The sequence below is a fragment of the Nothoprocta perdicaria genome, unplaced genomic scaffold, assembly GCF_003342845.1.
Source record: "Nothoprocta perdicaria isolate Ctin4 unplaced genomic scaffold, notPer1 scaffold_101, whole genome shotgun sequence".
Classification (NCBI taxonomy): Eukaryota; Metazoa; Chordata; class Aves; order Tinamiformes; family Tinamidae; genus Nothoprocta; species Nothoprocta perdicaria.
In genome coordinates, this window is record NW_020454106.1 from 2,635,397 (window position 1) to 2,656,498 (window position 21,102).

At 57.8% G+C, this 21,102-nt stretch overlaps 1 protein-coding gene across 1 annotated transcript in view; it reads left to right on the forward strand.

Annotated features, from left to right (window-relative positions):
• Window positions 1-5,323: 5,323 nt before the first annotated feature.
• SCARA5 (scavenger receptor class A member 5) overlaps window positions 5,324-21,102 on the forward strand; it is a 22,694-nt gene continuing 6,915 nt past the window's right edge. Inside the window, exons 1-6 of the mRNA XM_026041233.1 lie at window positions 5,324-5,351; window positions 6,408-6,630; window positions 7,287-7,415; window positions 8,573-9,247; window positions 13,868-13,948; window positions 16,982-17,080. Coding sequence (XP_025897018.1) covers window positions 6,519-6,630; window positions 7,287-7,415; window positions 8,573-9,247; window positions 13,868-13,948; window positions 16,982-17,080 — 1,096 coding nt within the window. The 5' untranslated portion in view covers window positions 5,324-5,351; window positions 6,408-6,518. The remainder of the gene's footprint in view (window positions 5,352-6,407; window positions 6,631-7,286; window positions 7,416-8,572; window positions 9,248-13,867; window positions 13,949-16,981; window positions 17,081-21,102) is intronic.

Consider the following 21,102-nt stretch of genomic DNA (forward strand, 5'->3'; position numbering starts at 1 on the left):
CTTTTTTTTTGCAGATTTACATGAGGAATTCCTCTCCATCTGTACCATATATGCAGAGCTGCAGTAGACTTCAAATGCCTCCAAAAAGTGTCCTCTCCTGCTGCCTAAGAGCGTCCTCTCCTATTCCCATGCATGTTCCTCTCCCAACTTGTACYTTGCTCTCTCCCTTTCCTCACCGTTGCTTCTTCCCCGGAGCATCCCATGGTGAGGCTTGTGCAATCCCCAAATGCTCTTCCCTTACAACCCACCGGGAGACCCAGAGGGAGGAGATGGGTCAGGGCCTCCATGTCTCGGATGGGCACTTGGGGCTCCCCTGCTTGCTGCTGCTGTGTCTCTGTGCTGAGTTTCCCTGACAGCCTTATATCTCTTTTATACCTTAGAATGTAATGATAGAGGGAGGGAGGGAGGGAGGGAGGGAGGGAGGGAGGAAGGAAGGAAAGGGGGAGAAGGAAGGAAGGAAGGAAAGGGGGAGAAGGAAGGAAGGAAGGAAAGGGGGAGAAGGAAGGAAGGAAGGAAGGAAAGGGGGAGAAGGAAGGAAGGAAAGGGGGAGAAGGAAGGAAGGAAGGAAGGGGGAGAAGGAAGGAAGGAAGGAAAGAAAGAGTTCAGAATAAACTTGCTACTATTGCACTTGTTCTTGTGGAAATCATGCTTGCGTAGACCTGGCCCCCAAGAGCTTTACCTCTGTGAAAAGAAGCGATGGAGAGTAACAATGCAAGAAGAKGGGTCCTCAGGGCACTCTCTTATCCCAGGGCTTGGGAGATGGCCCGCAAGAAGTGGCCATGGGTGATGAGCCCAAATAAGTCTTCTTCTGCACTTAAATGGGCTACAGAGAGGTCAGAGCCATCCTCTCCTCGAAGGCATGCAGAGGAAGCCTGCAAGCGCTGGGGAAAAGCTCCAACTTGAAATGCTACCTAGACACAAGAAACGAAAAAGATCTTTCCCTTGAGGGTGGTGCAGGTGGTGCAGCCCCTGCACCAGCCTCGTGGCCCTCCTTTGGACACGCTCCAGCACCTCCACGTCCTTCTTGTGGTGAGGGGCTCGGGTTTGGAGGTGCGGCCTCCCCAGGGCCGAGCACGGGGGGTCGATGCCTTCCCCGCTCCTGCTGGCCACACTCTTCCTGATACCGGCCACGAGGCACTGGCCCTCCTGGCCCCCTGGGCACGCTGCTGGCTGCTGTTTGGCCGGCTGTTGACCAGCACCCCCAGAGCCTTCTCTGCTGTGCCGCTCTCCAGCCACTCTGCCCCAGAGCTGTAGTGCTGCATGGGGCTGTTGTGACCGAAGTGCAGGACCGGGCCCTTGGCCTTGTTGGACCCCCTGCAAGTGGCCTCCAGCCATTGATCCAGCCTGTCCAGATCCCTCTCAGGAGCCTTCCTCCCCTCAAGCAGATCAGCTCATCTTCCCAGCTTGGCGTCCTCTGCAAGTTTGCTGAAGGGGCACTCGATCCCCTCACCCAGATCACCCATAAAGATATTAAAGAGGACGGGCCCCAACACTGACCCTTGGGCAACACCGCTCGTGAGCGGTCACCAGGTGGATTCAACTCCATTCACCACCAGGTTCTYGGCCTGCCCTTCCAGACAGCTCCTCATCCAGCAAAGAGGCCCCCAGTCTAAGCCATGAGCTGACAGCTTCTCCAGGAGAAGGCGGTGGGAGACGGTGTCAAGGGCCTCACTGCAGTCCCCGTAGAGCAGGTCTACAGCCTTTCCCCCATCCACTAGGCAAGYCAGCTGCCCATAGAAGGAGCTTGGGTGGGGAGGAAGGACCTGCCTTTCATGGCCCCATCTTGGCTGGGCCTGACACAGGCTGGGGACCGACCTTCTGGAGAGCAGCTCTGCAGAGAAGGACCTGGGCCTCATGGTGGACAACAAGTTGACCATGAGGCAGCAGTGTCCTCATRGCCAAGAAGGCCAATGAGATCCTGGGGTGCATCAAGAAGAGCGTCTCCAGCAGGTCGAGGGARGGGATCGTCCCCCTATACACAGTCCTGGTGAGGCCACATCTGGAGCCTGTGTCCAGTTCTGGRCTCCCCAGCACAAGAGGGATSTGGAGCTGCTGGAGAGAGTCCAGCGCAGGGCTGGAGATGATTAGGGGCCTGCAATACCTGCCCTATGAGGAAAGGCTGGGTCTCTTCAGCCCGAAGAAGAGAAGGCTGAGAGGGGATCAAATCAGTGTATATAAATACCTTAAGAGAGGGAGCGAGGAGGATGAGGCCAGCCTCTTGTTGGTGGTGGCCATTGATAGAATTAGAGGAAACAGCCACAAATTGAAGCATCAACAGATCCACAGGAACTTAAGAAAAAAWTCTTGTCAGTGAGGGTGACAGAGCCCTGGCACAGGCTGCCCAGGGAGGCTGTGGAGTCTTCTTGTCTGGAGATCTTCCAGACTCGCTTGGACRCAGCCCTGTGCCACCTTTTGTAGGTGACCCTGTGTGTGCAGGGGGGTTGGACTAGATGACCTCTGAAGGTCCCTTCCAACCTCAACCATTCTGTGATTCTATGATTGGCACAGATAATAGTAATATCAGCAATCGTAATAGTAATAATAAAGGCATCGATTAAGTTCTCAGCCTGGACTCTCCTGAGGATGGGCCCTAGAGCACCCTTTGGCAGCAGCACCCCAGCKCTCTCACCCTGGACCCCCTTCTCTTGCCTGTTCAATGTCTTCCACGAGTGGGTGAGAAACATGTGCCGAAGTGAAGATGAGAGCGCAGAAAACCCACCTTGCACCTATCATTGTTCTGATATTTCAAATAGAAAATGGCAGCCCATGGATGAGAGCCTGCAGCTGGTCATGAATGATTKCAGCAAAGATATAAAAACAAAATTAAGAGCTTTGGCAAGACCAGCAAGCTGGGGAACTCAAGACTCAACTTCCTCCTGCAAGAGGTGAGTTTGCAAGTGGGTGGAAGAAGCCCAAGGGGAACGGCCAGGATCACTTGCACAGCCCATGGCCATGGCTTGAGTTGTGTAGGTGCTTCCTCATATCTCATTTGCACTGAGACTCTGGTCYTAAAACTGCCCCCACGTGCCATCCCCGTCCCACATAGAATGGCTGGAGGCACCTGGGTCTTCAACCTGCCCTGATGCTYTGCCCAGTTTGTTCAGTTTCAATTTGCACCCAAGGCTTTGAAGTGAAATGGGTTAACACTCTTCCATCAATTTCTGAAGATGGACAACATTATGAATGGTCTCGAAAGACACGTTCTTCTGAAAACGAAGTTTATCTACGAGTCCTACATGCTGGAGATCAAAACCAGCCTTTCGCCGCACTACGATGGTAAGACTGGTCCTCTAGCCTGGCATCACCCTGGTCCTCTAGCCTGGCATCACCCTGGGAGAGGTTTTCCTGCATTTCGTGGAGCCCCATCACAGTTCTATTAATTGGAGGGCTGTAATTCTGTGCTTTTGGGTGACGTTTTCATTGGGTCGCTCTGGTGTCACCAGCGAAGAAATGCTACGCTTCCAAAAGCTACTGCACAGATCCCGCTGCATTGTTGTCATTAATCATTAAGCCACATAAACCCATCCCACGTCTCTTGTGAACCAATTAGAGGAAGGAGAGGGCAGCAGGAGGGGTCGGAGAGCTGAGACCTGGCTTGAGTTGCAGAGCTTCATGAACCCTAGAGCTTAGCTTAAGTATGGCCTGAAGCTCTTGGGCTTGGACATGGGCAGAGGAAATTCTTAGGGGGATGAAGGGTGCTTGGGAAGAGGGTGTCTGTGTTTGGTACCTCCCATTCCCAGCCTCTGTTTGCAAATCTGTGTGGGGCTGCCAACGGCGTTGTGATGTTTCCCACCATGGTAACAGAGTTGGCAAAGATAAGCGGGACGCAGGCAAGCCAGAACATCATAAAGAAACTTTATGAGGCTGTGGAGGAGAAGGTGCCCAATAASATGTTTGAAGAGGCAAAGAAAGCGATGAAGAGCCGTTTCCAGGAACTGAAGGTGAGTTCCTTGACTGTCTCCCAACCAAYGCCTGCGTTGCCTAGGTTAGCAAGCAAAACTTTAGAGTTCAGATTTCCTAGTAGATTCCCTTTATTTCCTGCTTCCTGACCTCATATGATTTCTTCTACCTCATCTCTGGCTGTCTGGAGTCATCCACATGTGTCACCACCAGACGCTTGGAGGTGACCACACGCACCGAGATCCACCACGGTTGTTTGCACAACTTTAGGCCAGCCCAAGACCTTCCTTGACCAAGGAAGATGGCCAAAATRGGTTGACTCACCTGAAAATGAAGTCTCACCTGCTTTGGGTATTGCCCACCAGTGGGGTGGGCACTGCCCAGCAGCTTGCGTGGATGGGCGAACACCAGAGCTGCCCTCACAAACGCGGTTTGCCCCCTAATACAGTCCATTCAGTTCTGTGCCATGGTCTACACGGRGCTTGGTGGCCTTAGGCACAGCTTCACTCTTAAAGAAAAACAAAATCAAGAAGATAAGTTCCTCATTTGTGGTGGATGCAGGAGGAGACGACYGAGAAGCTGGAGGAGGACTTCTCCRACATGTTCAGCCTCGCCTTTTGCCCCTGGAAAAAGATGTGCGAGAAGATGCTGGGCAGGGTCTTTCCCCAGTGCTTATTCCTCCATGAGCATCCAGGGTCCATGAGAGCAGGAGTCTCCGTCCATCCGGACCAGTGTTTGTGCCRGGTCCTTTCCTCCCCAAGAACCAAAGACGCTATCGAGACGCCTGGATTTTGCTCTTCTCCTTGCAGTTTTGGACCAAGAACGCAAAGAAATGGAGAGTTTGCTCAAAGTCTCTCCTAGCCGCGCTGGAGACTTTCCCTCCCGCTCCGTTGCTGAGAAAATCACACTAATAAAAACCATATTTTTGGCTCTCGCCTTCGATTGCCCTCGCGTGATGAGCCGCATGGCCCACCTTGCATGCAAGGGCTGCAGAGACCCGCGGCTCCCGGCCGGGCGCTCCCAGGCCGCGCGCGGCTAGCCGCCCTGCCTCCCGGCTCCATCACCTCTGGAGCCGCTCGCAGCCCCCTCTCCACGGAGCAAATCCCCCTTTTCCCGGCGCGTTCCGGCGCTCGGCTCCGCAGCGACTCCTCTGCGCGCTGCGAAAGGAGGAAGCCTGGGCGGAATTTTTTGCTTTTTTTTTTGTTTTTTTTTTTTTCCCTCTTTCCCCGGGTTCAGCTGGAAGGGCGGGGGGGCCGGTGGGCGGCGCGGAGCCGGTCCCCCCGCCTTGCAGCTCCCTACAAAACGGTCGCGGCGCGTCCCGGGGCGCAGCGGCGCTCGCGGCGCCGGCGGGAGCCCCTCGAGCCCCCCAACCCGGGCAGCGCCCCCCCATGGGACGGGGGCCCCCCCCGGTGCAGCCCGGAGCCACAGGACACCCCGCGGACACCCCGCAGGTGAGGGGGCGCTGGGGGGGGGGTGCGTTTTGGGGAGGGGGGCGTGAGGTTTGGGGTGGGAGGGGTCTGCAGGGGCAATACGCGCGGGGGGAGCGGGACCGGAGGGAAGGGGTTGTGTGGTCCCGGCCCCCGTGGAGCATCCCTGTGCCTGGAGCATCCCTGTCCTGGGAGCCTCCTAGCCCGTCACCTGGGGCCGGGGCTATCCGGGGAGCATCCCGTCCCTGGGGAGCATCCCTGCTCCGGGAGCAGCCCGGGAGCTCCATGTTGGGGCGGAACGGGAGGTTGGAATGCCCAAAGTTTGCGTGAAGTGCTCTGGGATCCCTGGGCAGCTTCGGATCGCTCCGCTCCATCCCATCCGGGAGCCCGCCCGGTGTGGAACCCCCCATTCCCGCTCCTCCGAGGGGTCAGCGTGGGCTGGGAAGCGCAGGGACCCCCCTCTCCCACCGCCGGGGCTGGATCCGGGATCCCTGCGGAGCAGGGGGTGTCCGGGGCGGAGGAGCCAGCTGGCGAGGGCCATGTGTGACACGAGCTGGGGAGTGCTCAGCGCATCCTGCCCGGCAGCGCCAGCGCGGGGGATTTTAACCCCTTCCAAGGGAGATGGGGGCCCGTTCCCCGCAGGAGCCTCTGGACATTGCGAAACCTCCGCGGAGGCCGGGGCTCCACCTTGCCGGGACTGGCTGATCCCTAGGGCCCAGGACAGCCCTGGGAGCAGCTGAGCTCAGCTCAGCAGGTCGGAGCCCTCGCTCTCCCAAGGCTCTTCATGCTGGCACATCCCGAGCGCTCCCGGGCATGGGGTGGCCACGGGAGGACCCCAAGCGCTAGGAAGGCATCGGGCCACACGCTCCCTGTCCAGCCCTGCGGTGGGACAGCCCGGAGCGGGGGGGTGACAGGTTGCACGTGGACGCGGGTGGTGGGAGCCCTTGGCTGGAGATCAAGAGGTCTCTGTTGGTGGCCGGTGGTGGGAAGGGGATGGTGACCCCCAACTCGTGGCCAGCGCATGCTGGGATGTAGCAGCYGGCGTTGGCAAGGGGGAACCATGGACACCCTTGGTGGCAGGTCCCCGTCCTCTGCACCAGAGCAGGGTGCCCAAGCTGCGCACRGCCGAGGACCAGCGCGCGTTGGGGCCCTGCCCCGTCGCCCCAGCGTCTTCCCGGGAGCAGCGGCACCATGGACAACAAGGCCATGTATCTCCACACCTTCGGCGAGAGGGAGAGCGGCTCCATCTTCGAGGAGCCCTTCGAGGGCAGGAGCCTCTCCAAGCTGAACCTCTGCGAGGACGGTGAGGCTGGGGCCTCCTTGCTCCGCTCGGGGCGCTTCGAGGTGGGCTGGGCGGCATCGCCCTGTCCCCGCTGCCCCGTTTTCGGTGCTCCCCGCAGCCCTGGGCAAGCCGGCTTCACCAGCGAGGGGCCGGGCAGCGGGGCAGGATCCGGGGGCAGGGAGCGAGGGGGAAATATTTTGCTTTTGCCCTTGGTTACGGGCGGGCGCCCGTGCGGGCTGACGCAGCCGCGGGCCCTCCGGCTCTCCGGGGAGGCGGCGGTGGGTGGTTCGGGGCCCCGCGCCAGCTCCTCCCAGCGCCRGCACGAGGGTGAAGGGCAGGAAAACAGGCGCATCCCAGAGGAGCAGGGGCTGCCGGCAGCTCCAGGGTGTCCCGGTCCCGCTCGGCTCCCACCCGAGGCTCCTTCTCCAGGGAGTGGGTGGGGAAACTGAGGCACGGAGCCASATAGCGTGGAAAAGCTGGAGAGGGGCTGTGGTGGCGGGCATTTAAGCCCAGTATCCCGGGATAGAGCCGGTGGGGATCCCGCCTTGGCCATCCAGGTGCTTTTCCTGGGATGCCCTTGGAATTAGAACGGGGAAATAACAAAAAGCCGGAGCTGGGCGGGATGGAGCGGGGTGGTGTCGCGGCGCGGGCGCTGCTGACCTCAGCTCCCGCCTCAGCTCCCGGCAGGAGGGCGACGGCGCCCGGGCGCTGCGGCCGCCTCGGCTCCCTGGCCGCGCTCAAGTACGCCGTGCTGGGGCTCTACCTCCTCGTCCTCCTCATCCTCGTGGGCGTCTTCATCCTCGCAGGTGAGCGCCGCGCCGGGGCCGGCACGATGCGCCCGGCCCGTATGGTGGGAACGTCGGCGCCTCTTCCCTCCTCAGGATCCCAGGATGGCTGAGGTTGGAAGGGACCTCTAGGGATCATCCAATCCAGCCCCCCTGCTCCAGCAGGGACACCCAGAGCACGGGGCACCCRGGCGCATCCCGGCGCGCTGGCAGATCTGCAGAGCAGGAGCCTCCGCAGCCTCCCTGGGCAGCCTGGGCCAGGGCTCGGGCACCCTCCCACCAAACAAGCTCTTCCTCACGGCCACATGGAGCTGCCCGGGCTCCAACCTGCACCCATGTCCCACCTTGCACCCGCCCTACACCCACCAACAGCATCGCTGCCCCGCGCACACGTGCAAACACAGGCCACCACGAAACGGTGGTCTTTTCCTCCCTGTAAGGCTCCCGGGGTGTTTTKGGGGCTGTTTTCCCCTCAGTTTGGTTGCACAGAAGCCACGGTGACCTGGGTGCCCGCCAAGCCCCCCAGAGTGCCAGGTCCTCGCGTGTGCCCGGCCTCTCCTGCGGTATATGTGCTCCTAATGCTGCCCAGATGTGCTCGCTGGGTCTCTCCCCCTTGGAGGGATCCAGGGGCAGYGGCCAGGCCGGTGGCCCGGGGCCAGGTGAAGCCCAGCAGCTCCAGGAATGATAGCGGGGCTTCAGTTCTCATCATCTGGGTGGCTTTGGCTCCGTGTCCCCCCGCGCAGGGCCGCGCTGGCGGCTCGCGGGTGAGGAGACACGGCGGGAGAGCAGCAGCCCGTGCAGGATGGTGACGTGCTGGGACCCTCCGTGTGTCCCCAGCCTCCCCCTGCGTCTCCAGTGGGGAGCAGGGAGCTGCAGCTGGAGCACCCGGGCTGGGGAGATCCTTGCTTCCCGTTCCACGGGGTTTGGGAGGCTGGAAATCAATCCGGCAAGGTCCCTGTGAGCCACCTCCTTCCCAACTCCATTCTCATGGACCATCGTGCCYATGGAGAAAGCCATAGGGCCAAAGAGTGGATGGCTCTGTGGGGAGGTACAAGGAGCCTTGGCTTTCACCCCTGAGGAACAGTGAGGTTGTCCAATTGCTCCTCAGTGGAAAGAGGGTGGCATGTCCCGTCTTCATGGGCTTCCTGCTGATGCCCCCTTTGCTCTCCCCTCCGTAGTCTCGAGGCCGCAGACGTCCCCCGAGGACCTGAAGGTCTTGATGGGCAACATGAACCGCCTGAACGAGAGTTTCCGGGACATGCAGCTGAAGCTGCTGCACCTACCTCTGAAAGGCGACGTGCTGGATCACATCTGGAGGCTCCAGGACCTCCTGCAGAACCACTCGGACTCCTTGTTCCTCATGACGGGCTCCCTGCAGAAGCTGGAAGGGCTYCTCTGGAGCCTGCAGACCCAGGCCAGCCAAACGGACAAGGCCGTGTCCAGCCTGTGGGACAGCTTGGCCCATCAGGCCGACACGGCTCAGCAGGAGATGTACAAGCTCTCCGTGGAAGGCAACAGCAGCCGGTTGCTGCTCCAGCACCAYGACCACCTCCTGGCCCACCTCAGCAGCAGGGTGGAGAGCCTGAGCGACCAGGTGACGGCGGCGAGCGGGGCCGTGGACACCATGAACAGGACCTTCTCCTACGACGTGAACATCCACCACACCCGCATCCAGGACCTGCAAGGGCTCATCAGCAACGCCACCGAGGACGCGCGGCAGATGCGTCTCATCCAYATAGCCATGGAGGAGCAGCTCAAGCACGAGCTGGCCATCCTCAACAACGTGACGGAGGACCTGCGGCTCAAGGACTGGGAACACTCGGTCGCTCTGAAGAACATCTCTGTCATACGGGGTAAGCTGGGCATCCGCTTGTGAGCTTTGCTCATGCATGAGGACCTTGTGGAAGGGCTTGTGTCTATGTCCTACATACACCCATCCCGGTCCTACAGGGATGTCTTGGGTGTTCTTGGGTGTATCAAATCCACTAAGCACCTACCGTCGGGTGTCTGCAATGTTTGGGTGTCTCTTGGACTTCCTTCCAAGCGAAGGTCTAGTCCATTGAGGAGTTGCAAGAGGCGACGTGTCAGGTGGTCCAAATGTTGCCTGGTCAATAYTAGAATATATGGTCAATAAATTCCTCCGGGCTCCCTCACAGATGCTCAAGAGCTATTTCAGGTCCTACCTGACCACGAAGGTGAGCCAGATGTGCGTATGGCGGCGACCAAACAGCTGTTTTCACTCCCACATCCTTCTCCTTTGCCATTCTCCCAGCAAACCGCCCATCCCCATTTACTCTTTCCTTCTTGCCCCTAGTTTTGCTGGTATCTTTTGGGGTGTTTGTGACATGGTGGCATCACAATTCCCCTTTAGTCACCAACCTGCTAAGCACCTTCTCTCCCTCGTTTTTATTATCTACAAGGTCCAGCTGTTCCTCGCTTCGTTGTGCTGTTAATTCCCCTCTGCAGCCAGGCTGAGCGCGTGCTTGGCCATTCCCTCCCCTCAACAGCGGGAGTTCCTGCCCGTTTCTCCCATTCCTCTCCTGGTGGTATCCCATGCACCTGGAATGGGTGGGTTTTCCACACTCCTCAGTGTGGTCCATGCAGCAAGTGACTGCACAGCCTACATCCCCTGGGGCATAAGGAGCTCAGAAGTGGCCAGCTCGGATGGAGAGGGAGATGGAGATAGAGAAGGAGGTGGAGATGGAGGTGGGGGTGGAGATGGAGATGGAGATGGAGTTGGAGGTGGAGATGGAGATAGAGAAGGAGGTGGAGATGGAGGTGGAGATGAAGATGGAGGTGGAGATGGAGGTGGGGGTGGAGATGAAGATGGAGGTGGAGGTGGAGATGGAGGTGGAGATGGAGGTGGAGATGGAGATGGAGGTGGAGAGGAAGGTGGAGAGGAAGGTGGAGATGGAGGTGGAGGTGGAGGTGGAGATGGAGGTGGAGATGGAGGTGGAGATGGAGATGAAGATGGAGGTGGAGGTGGAGATGGAGATGGAGGTGGAGATGGAGGTGGAGATGGAGATGGAGGTGGAGAGGAAGGTGAAGAGGAAGGTGGAGATGGAGGTGGAGATGGAGGTGGAGGTGGAGATGGAGATGGAGGTGGAGATGGAGTTGGAGGTGGAGATGGAGGTGGGGGTGGAGATGAAGATGGAGGTGGAGATGGAGATGGAGATGGAGATGGAGATGGAGATGGAGATGGAGGTGGAGAGGAAGGTGGAGATGGAGGTGGAGGTAGAGATGGAGGTGGAGGTGGAGATGGAGAGACCTATGTCTGCTGTGACCGATCCCAGCCCAGCTGCTTCCTCTGCTGCCTGCCCGTCACCGCCACGTCCCAGCTCCACATTTCCCTCCTCTTCCTTCTGCTGGTCCTTTCTCCCTTCCGTGATTTACGAGCGCGGTGCCCACCTGGCCACGCCACCTTCCAGGACAGCTTTATCCCCAGCTCCGTGCGCTCCCGGTGTCCAGCTGTGTGCCGGGTAGGATTGCAGGGATCGGGAGCCGTGGGTCTGCCTGGGTGGTGCCCTTCCCATTGCTGGATGCTTCCTGGGGCTCTGGCTCCTTCTCCGGGCTGTTTTTTGGGATGCGGTCCTGGGGACACCAGCACAAGTGCAGCTGGGCGGCTGTTTTCCAGCCCCAGGCAGGGTGGAGACCGCCTTGGCCAAGGGTCTGCAGCGCTGCTCATGATTCCTCATCTCCGGACCGGGGCCTCTCCCAGCCACCCCTCCCAGGGCTCCCTTGGCCTCATCCCGGCTCCTCCATCCCCATTCCAGCATCTCCATCCTCATCCCGGCTCCTCCATCCTCCTCCCGGCCTCTCCCCGCTCTCCCGTCCCAGCCATGGGCTGTAGCAAGGGACATCCCAGCTCTCCGACCACGCTGCCGTGGCCAAGGGATGCTCTGGTGGCCCAGGGGCCACGGAAGAGCTTTTTGGGCGGAGGTGCTTCCAAGTTGGCTGACCCAGAGGCCCCGGACTGTGGCCGGCTGCCAGATCTCTGCTGCTCGGCTGAGGATACGCCGGGATGAGACACATCCCGCACGGCTCTTCCCGGGTTTTCTCTCCCGTTCGGCAGCACCCCGGGATCAGAGAGGGCTGGCACTTATGGTAGCCCTGTCCTCGCTCCTCTGCCTTAGCCTGTGACCTCCCTGGTTCCGCGCAGGATGGCTTTCCCACCCTTCCTGGGGCTGGAGATGCTCCACTCCGATGCATGAGCCCACCTAGATCTTGGACTATTCCCATCAAATGAGCCACCAAGGTGGCCCGGGGCTGGTTTTAAGACCAAAGGCCTCTGAGATGTGCCCAGGGCAGGCAGCTCCCATGTCTTTGTGGAAATGAGTGGGGCCTTTGTACAGCTTATTTCCCAGTGCATCCATAAAACCGGAGCAGATGGAAGTCTTTGGGTTCAGCACTTGGTGTCTACAAGAGCTTCACTCCTGTCCCACCAGTGAGGGCCCAGCAAAGTGAAGGGTGTTGAACCAGAGAGGATGCACTGGGCAAAGGAGGAGATTATTTCCCCTTGAGATGTTTCCAGCCTTGCTCTTAGTCCTGCTGATGCTGAGAAAACACCATGTCTAAGCAAAGGGCTTTCCACAGCCCTGCTCCGCCAAGGAGTACTTTTGGGTTCTGCAGAACTTTCCTGGGCAGACCTGGGGCCGGGAGCTGGAGGAGGCCCCAGGGTAGGAAGCTGTGGAGATGCTGGTCACTGGTACCAGGATGTCGCTCTGCTCCCCTTGAAATCCCCGTGGGATTCTGCGTTAGCTCCTTGTTTCAGGCTGAACTAAGTGGGGCAGACTAAACACATCCCCACGTTACCCAGCTTTGAGAAGATGACATGGTCCAAAATCCGTCTTGGTCAGTTGGGACATGCTGAAAACCAACGGCGGTGCTTAGCACTGTCCACTTATGTAATCCCAGTCTTCCTGCTCTTTATTTGCCTAATACGTCCCTCATTTGCCCAATGAGGGATGTGGAGCTCCTAGAGAGGGTCGAGCGGAGAGCGACAAAGATGATTAAGGGACTGGAGCATCTCTCGAATGAGGAGAGACTGATTGAGTTGGGCAGGTTCAGGTTGGAGAAGAGAAGGCTGAGAGGGGATCTGATTAACATGGATAAGTTCATGAAGGGGCAATGTAGGGAGGAAGGGGCCAAGCTCTTCTCAGTGGTGGCCTGCGATAGGACAAGGTGCAATGGGTGCAAGCTGAAATCCAGGCAGCTCCATGTCCATGTGAGGAGGAACTTCTTCACTGTGAGGGTGACAGAGCCCTGGCACAGGCTGCCCAGGGAGGYTGTGGAGTCTCCTTCTCTGGAGGTCTCCAAAACCCGCCTGGACGCCATCCTGTGCCCCGTGCTCTGGGTGTCCCTGCTGGAGCAGGAAGGTTGGACTAGATGATCTCTAGAGGTCCCTTCCAACCTTGAACACTCCGTGATTCTGTGATTCTGTAATACTGAAATGATCCGTGCGGTTCTCCAGACCCCAAGGGGCAAGCAGCAGCACCAAGAGGTTGGTTGAAGTGAGGTGGCCACCTGGTCCCACCACCCAAGGGTGAAGTCTCCTCCCAGGCTCCGTCCACCTTCAGCTGGGGACGTTTCTGGGCCTGTTTGGGTTCATGTCCTCCAGAGCCATGGGGCTCTTCACTCCTCTCTTAGGATGTCCAGCCTCCCCCCTCTCCCTCCCGCTGTTCTTTTCTATTATCACTTTGTCCCTAACCCTGGCCAACTCCCTGCACAACTCTGAGTTTATGGCTTTTTGGATTTCTAGGAAAAACACTGTTTAAAAGTTTCCAGCTATCCTCGTGCCTTTGTAGGACAAAGACCAAATGACCCCTTAAGGCCTCTCTTTGCCCAATTTTCTACGATCCCATGAGTCATTTTTTTTTTCTCTATTCTTACTCTGCCTTCCAATTGATTTAGTTTAATTGTTTACAGCTTTGTGGAACTGGATTTTTCAAGCTGATAAAAGTCACTCTATCATAGTCTGGACACTCTGCTTGAACACGCGGTGATGGTGCAGCGGTGGCACTGAGGCCACCGCTGATGGCTACCTCTGCATTGGGGTGTTAGCCAGCAGCGAGGAGTTCCATGATGCAAATCCTCCTCGGAAGCTTCACCTAGGTACTTCCAAAACGTATTTCCTTTTTCTTCAAGCAATGCCATTCGAAAAGTCACGATTTGGGGCAAAGAGGAAATTCCAGGAAACTGGAATTTCCTTTGGAGCCTCGTTCAGGTGGAATCGCAGGAAGTGCGAGGTGAAGCTTTCTGGCATGTGAGGCCAAAGCTGGAGAGTCTGGCATGTGAGGCCAAACCTACGGATCACGGAGCGAGGCTCCTGGCCAACTGCCCCGCTGTCACYGAGCTCCTCCGTGGTGGAGACTTGTACTTGTTGGATACCAGACAAACAACAACGGCCGTGTGCGTCGTGCATCAGCCCATGGACAGTGGGAGGATCACTGACCTCCACACCCCTTGTTTTCCAGGGCCTCCGGGACCCAAAGGAGACCAAGGCAATGAGGGAATGGAAGGCGAACCTGGCCTTCCCGGCCTCCCGGGGCTSCGAGGTAAGGAACAACGTGTGCTTCCTATGGGTGTGATGGGTTTACAGCTGGACTTGATGATCTCCAAGGTCTTTTCCAACTATTATGATTCTGTGATAACCCAGCCTGCCTCRACCCAAGGTGCATAGATCAATGGGACCATTTCCAGTGACATCTCCGGGGTTCCGGTGTGACCACTGGGACCTTGCTGGTGTTGCAGAAAGATGAGATGCCCTTAGGATGCCCCCACCAGCCTGCTGGGGCTCTTCTTTGCAATAGATTCCCCTTTCTCTTGGCTGCCTTTCACTCTTTGAAGACTCAAATCACGATGTGGCCTCCACACCCTACAGACCAGTCTGTCATCTGAGGCCACCACATCTACCCCAAGTCCAGCTTATCTTTTGTTAGCTATAAATCCATCGGATTAGCACCTGCATCAGGCTTGCATTGAGATTCAAGGAGGGTTTCCAGAGCCTGCTGTCCTTCTTTCTCCTCGGTGTGAGGATGTGGGCTGGGTAGGACACAGCCTGCAGCGCCTGGTCCAAGCTCTGACACGGGTTAGTTATGAGAGCCTGGAAACTACTCCGTGTTTGTAAGCTTGGGAGTATGAGTACCAATCCTCTCCAGGATGGCATCCAGATGATCTCTGAAAGCTCCTAGGTCTTCTGGTCGCTGCTGCATCTCCTCGCAGCACCCTGTTCATTCCTTTCTTATATCCAAGATTGGATGTATGGAAGATCTCCTCCTCATCCATACTGACCTCGTTTCCAAGAGCACACGACAGTTCCTCTCTTCCTTTAGCTCCTTACCAGCTGTCCCTTCTGGAATTCCAATATTTGGCAGGTTGTAGCCACCCAAGATTGCATGAGTTTCAAGCCAATGAGCACCCTGGGTTCCCACCATTAGCAGGACAAATCTGTGGTGCTCAGGACCACAGCGCACTGAGACATCAAGCCTAGAGAAGCKTCTGCTTGGAGCTACCTCTTACTTGGGTGCAGAAATGCCAGTCTTTAGGGGCAAAAGTCTTTCTCCTCTTCCACCTTATCCTTGGCCTCCTGCCTTCCATTAATGGAAGGACAGGGAGAGCTACACAAGTCCATTAGTACCCGCGTGCTCCTWTGAAACATCTGCTCATAGAGCGGAGGGTGATGTTTCTTGAGCTGGAGACACTCCAGAGGGATTGCAACCAATCTGAAACCAAAGGTGGGGAGGATGGACCGAGCTCAGGACCCGTCCAACCTGGATGGACCCAGCTCAGGACCCGTCCAGCCTGTGAGAGGAGACCCCAGGCTGGGAAAACCGAGTCTTTGCTCGGACGCGTCTTCAGTTTCAAGGCTGCATTCTTCCCTTTTCCTCTTAATTCAAACCATTGTTTTTAAGTGAAATTGAATTTAGGAAGTACCAATTGCCCACCCCAAGGAAAATATCTTTTTTTTTYCCCCTGACTAATAAGAAACCCCCTCTGTCACATCAGAAAGAACCGTGAGGAAGAAGCTGGTTTTCCCCAGTGGTTGCAATGGTGCAGACGAAGGCTCTGGCCAAGCGAGCCCTGACCACAGATATTCTGGGAATGCCCGGCCCTMTGGACAAGAGCTCAGCTTGAGCCTGTTTCTAATTTTAAGCCAAACCTGGAATTACAGTGTTTACACCCAAGCCTTGGACGTTGATGCAGGGCTTGCTGGAGAATCCCTCCTGGTAAAGACCTGCCAGCTGGTGGCTTCAGTTGCCCACAGGCTCTTCCCTGTCGAGGTGATTGGATGCTTTGTGGGATGTCATGTCCTAGTCCCCTTTCTCCATCCTCTTACATCCTGGAGGAGAAGTCCCAATCTGACCATCAACCTCCTGTTGGGCCAGGGAACTAAACCATGATGGTCGTGGAGCAATGTCCCACCTTGGTGCTGATGAACATGACGGTGGAGATGTGACCTACGTAGGGTGTTGGTGCCAGAGCAGGTGGCGTTTGGAGCCCAGATCTGACCGGCTTGGTGTGAAACCCACTCATTTCTGGTGCCCCTTTTCCCATATTCCCAGGAGGATGGTGGGACCRTCCAGGCTTGGCAAAGCCGCCTGGGAAAGCTGACCGCTCTCTGCAAGCCCTTGTCAGCACCGGCTGCCCTTGCTCGTTCCATCGGCAGCTGCTTTGCGTGCGCTGACAGATTCATGGCTGTTTTTCTTGGGTGTAATAAGCATCAGAAAKGCATCGTCTGGCTTCTCTCCTTTTTTGTTTGAACGGAACAAAGCAAAACAATTCCTGAAGGGTTCCCCCTTGGGAACTGCTGCCCCAATAGCCGTGGTTTCTAGCATTCCGGTCCTTCTTGCCTTCCGTGGTGCTTTCACAGATGGTGTCCCAGCCCTTTGGGCGCAGGAAGCTCAGGTTCAGGCATGAGCAACGTTCTCAAGCAGGTCTCGTGGAGCTGCCCTGCCGTTCACAGAGCAGACGGGCCTCTCTGGGCTTCCTTTCACCCCACGGGTCTCACCCAAACTCGGTGAAACGAGACGGAGAAGACCTAGACCTTGTGGCTGAGCAGCGCTTGCATGGTGGATAGCAGATGGCTCCGGTTCAAACCACGGGAAGATATGGATTAAGGCTGGAAAAGCCAAGCCCAGGAGGGACACGACGCTCCGTGTACATGGCTCTAGGGTCCGTGCAGCAGGGCATCCCACTCAATCAATACACAAGGACACGAGGGGTGCACAACGCCCAGCTCTTCCTATGGCACCTCGCAGCTCCTTGTGGTCTCCATCTTCTCCGACCCCTCTAATCCTCACTCTCCGATCTTGGGATCTGGCTCTTGCATTGCCCTGAGCTCTAAAGTGCCKCAGCAGAACCAACCTACCCCTGTCTTAAACCCACCCTGCATTTAGGGGCAGATATACAAATAAATGGTGGTCTAAACTCTCGGCTGTGTCCTTCTGATGGTCCTCTTCTGTTGGCAAAGAACTTCAGACCAACCAATATTTCTACTAGCAGGCAACTCAAGCGTGTCCCTGTGCAAGGCTGGTTTATGCAGGTTCCCACTACAATTGGTCCATGTTGTCCCTTTGTCCCTGCTCCAGGGCTCCCCGGGGAGAGAGGACCACCAGGACCACGTGGCTTGAAAGGGGACAGAGGAGACCTTGGCCCTCCAGGCCCAGCAGGGCTGCGGGGATTCAGAGGTAAGGACCGGCCTGGGGGCATAGGACAGGTCATGGGTTTGGGCATAGGACAGGTCATGGGTTTGGGCTGAGCTTCCCGCAGCGAACGGGCTCTGGAAAGCAGTGCCAAAGAGGCAGAGATGCTGGTCAGCACTGTGAGAGTGGCCCGTGTGCCCAAGCTTGGACCCACCTGGAGCCTGCTGGGTGGACTGGGAAGCCTGGGGAGCTCGGGATGAGCCCACAGGTTCTTGTGGGCAAACAGCATCTCCACCAAGTCCTTCCCACCCAGTGCAGAGCTTGGAGGTGGAGGGTTGGAGACCTCGGCTCCTGCAGCTCCAGCTCCTGCTGGCTCCCCCGTGGGCCCGTCCTCCCAGCGGCCGCGGGCAGGGTTTCAGCKGCAGCAGGGAGCGCAGCCTTGGGGCTTCCGCTCGCCCTGTCTGGCTCCGTGTGCTTTTCGGAGCCTCACCACAGCCGCGCTAAGAGCACAGCGAAGGTCCGGGGGTGGCCCGTGGCCCTCTTTAACAGCACACATTAGTCCCAGGACACCTCCCAAAGCAAGTCCCACGCGACGACCTAAAACAGAACCACTAATCCCAGTTTCCAAAACATGCCTTTTTTTGCCTCAAAACCGCTCGGGCGCTGCGGGGGAGGCAGGAGGAGCCCAGCCCRGCACCTTCCCGGCCGGAAGATCTGCAGGACCTGCCAGGGCTTCGAGCAGCACCTACCCGTCTGTCCTCGTTCCCCCCTCTCCTGCTTGCGTGTGCCGTGTTGCCTTGGACGTGGCCACGCTGGCACCCACGGGTGCGTTTGGGTTCTCCTGTGCATCCTCGGAAGTGTTTGGAGCCGCTCGTGTCCAGAGGCAGGGACCTAGGGGAGACCTCTTTGTCCCTCCGGTSTCCAGCCTGATCATCCCTCCTTCTTTTGCGGCTGGTCCCACCTGCAGCCCCCTCTCGCACCAGGCACAGCAGCCAAAAACCCTGTTGCACCCAGGGGTGGGCACCGGTCACCCATCCGTTCTCCGTTTCGTATCATCCTTGTGCACAGAACCTTCCCGGGGACACCCCGTCCTGCCGCAGTTTCCGTCCCTGACTGCAGCCCCAGAAACCTCCAGCTTCCCTCCTTTTCCACGTGGAAAAGCGAGGGACACCCGTGCTTGGCACAAGAGCGGAGCACGCGGAGCGCCCGTCCTTCTCCCGCCCGGCTCTCCGTTATTTCGCTGGTGCAGCTCTGCACGCCAGTGCCACGTCCAGCAAGGGCTAATCCTGGGGAAACCCTTCCCCCTGTTCCCAACACGGCTCCAAGGAGCCCGTGGGCATTGCCAGGGCAGGCCGGCACCACCCCCAGCGACGGGATGAGCCGCTGGGATCGGAGRTGCGGGAGGGACGCGTGTGACGAGCGGCGCCTGTGCTCTGCAGCCGCCTGCTCCCAGCTGCGGCCCAGCTGCATCCAGCCGGAGCGTTATCCGCGCTGCGGCTCCTCCGCATGGGAAAGCTCCGCTCCAGGACGATCCGTGTCCGCAGGCGGCAACGGAGCACGAGCCCAAGCCGTGCTCTCCCCAGCAGCCACGATCCGCCCCGTTCTTCCCATACGGAACAGCAGCTCTGGAGGGGTCTCAGGAGCAATCACCATCGCTCCTGCTGGTGGCCGATGTCGTTTCCCTCAACATGATGGCTCCATTTGTCCCATCGCTTTCCCACCGTCCCAACCTGGGCATGAGCTGGACTTCCAAGACCCGTTGACCGATGCAGACCACTTCTCCAGGCCACCAGGCTGGACAGAKGAGAGTCCAGATGTGGTCTACAAGTCCACGCTGCAGGTCTCCACGTCCCCTTCTCCGGCAGCGGAGCTGGGGGAGCCTTGGCTGCCCGTCCAAGCAAAGAGCCGCCCATGGCACGTGCTGCAAGGGCGAAAGCACCAAGAAACTGCAGCATTGCAAGCATTTCTCACCATGTTCCAACGCCTTTTTTTGGCGACAACTCATAGCCTTTAGGAATACAGCCTCTCCGCAGCGATATATATGGAACTCTTTCCAAACCAGGAAAAGCTACGGCAGGAGCCGTAGGATAAAACCGCTTGTCCTGGTCCTGCAGGATGTCCTCAAAGTCGCTCGAAAGGGGCCGGCCAGGAGCAGAGCACCGTGGAGCAGAGCGGAGCAGAGCAGAGCCCGGGCTGTTCCTGGCAGCAAATCCAACGGACACACGTGGAGATTCGCCAGCCCCAAGCCGCGCGCTCGCGGCCGCGGCTCCCTGACCTCCCTCGGAGCAGGGCTGGGCAGGTTTTCCTCCCGGGATGCTTCTCCTCCTTTCCTCCTTGGATGCTGAGCAACGGTTTGACAAGCAAATTACGGTGAAAAACGGGGGCGAATTAAGCTGTGTTTCATGGGGACGCTGAAGAAGTCGTGGCTTGAGCTGCCCAGACCGCAGGAACGGAGCCTCTCCATGAAGAGTATCCTTGCAAACATCAGGGAGCACGAGGATCTTCCAGGGCATCCTGCCCTGTCCAGCACCGCGGCCGGGAGCGGTTTCAACCTTCCCATCCCTGGGTGCTGCTGGAGCCACCAGCACCATCATCACAGGGTCTTTCCCTCCCGGCCCCCTTTCCAGCCCCCTTGATCCAGGGCTGGCTGCGCCTTGCCCCAAACGAGCCGCGGCTCCCGAATCACGACCTCCCTCCCCAAAATGCCCCAGGGATCGGGATAAACGGCGCTCCATCCCCAGCGCTGTCCAATCACCAGCGAAACGCTCTGGCAGCCAGTGCTGCATTTCTCGGGTTTATGGGATTCTCTGCAATTTATAGGAAACAGGCACGGAACGAGGCGGCGTTCCAAGCCCCGGCTTTAGGGAAAGGCCTGCTTCCCGGCTTTAGGGAAAGGCCTGCTTCCCCCAGCGCTGGTTTTACCCTGTTTGAGTGGTCTTCGTCCAAGCCTATGGCAACCTCTGCTCACTGGGCGCTGCAGCCGAAATCCCAAGGATCCTGACGACCTCTCGGAGTCTTTCCAGGTCCGACCTCACTCGCAGGGATAGGGTGATCCAGCCGGTGCTTCCACCTTGTTCCTTTCCTCTCCTTCACCCTGTCCTTCGAAATCACCCTGGGAAAGGATCGTTTTCCTCGTTTCCAAGATGGAGAAAAACAAAAAATATGGAAAAAGGCTGTAAACGAGCCTGTGGTTTAGGGGAACAGCAATAAATTGGCCCCAGCACTGGCTGCCAACCTATAGATGACTTGGTGGTAGCAAGGGCAGTCCTGGGTGCTTTGATATTGCTTAAGCGCTGCAATATTTCCCCTTTGCAATGTTTCCCCGTTGCAATATTTCCCTGTTGCAATATTTCCCCGTTGCAACATTTCCCCGTTGCAACATTCCCGCATCCAAAGAACCCATCCTTGCGGCATTCCAGCATTCTGTATTTCTGCATTGCAACCCTCGGCTTTCCTCGAGGCTCCCAGGCGAGCAGCACCTGGCCCTGCAGGTTGCAATGATGCATTTCACCTTTCCCGGAGGAAACCCTCGCGGGACACAGAGGCTCATCCTGGGGGAGTTGCCGGGATGCCCTCGCTAACCCCGGAGCAGAACGGCGCTTGGCTCCGGCGCTGCCTCGCGCTGCGGTTTCGCCCCCGCTGTCCGGGAGCCCTGTGGAGGGTCTGGCAGGGCTCCAGSTCCGAGGCTGCTGCAGCAAGGAAAGGAAAAACAGGGGTGATTTTGGTCTTTCCCGCTCCTTGTGCCTCCAGAAACTCTCCTTGGAGTGGCCGCTTCTGCTTTGCGTTACCTTTTTAGACCTCAATTGCATTACTTATATAGATCTCCATTGCGTTACCTATATAGACCTTGATTGCGTTACCTATATAGATCTCCATTGCAATACCTGTATAGACCTCCATTGCGTTACCTGTATAGATCTCCATTGCATTACTTATATAGATCTCCATTGCATTACCTATATAGACCTTGATTGCATTACCTATATAGATCTCCGTTGCATTACCTGTATAGATCTCTATTGCATTGCCTATATAGACCTCCACCACATTCCCTATATAGACCTCCA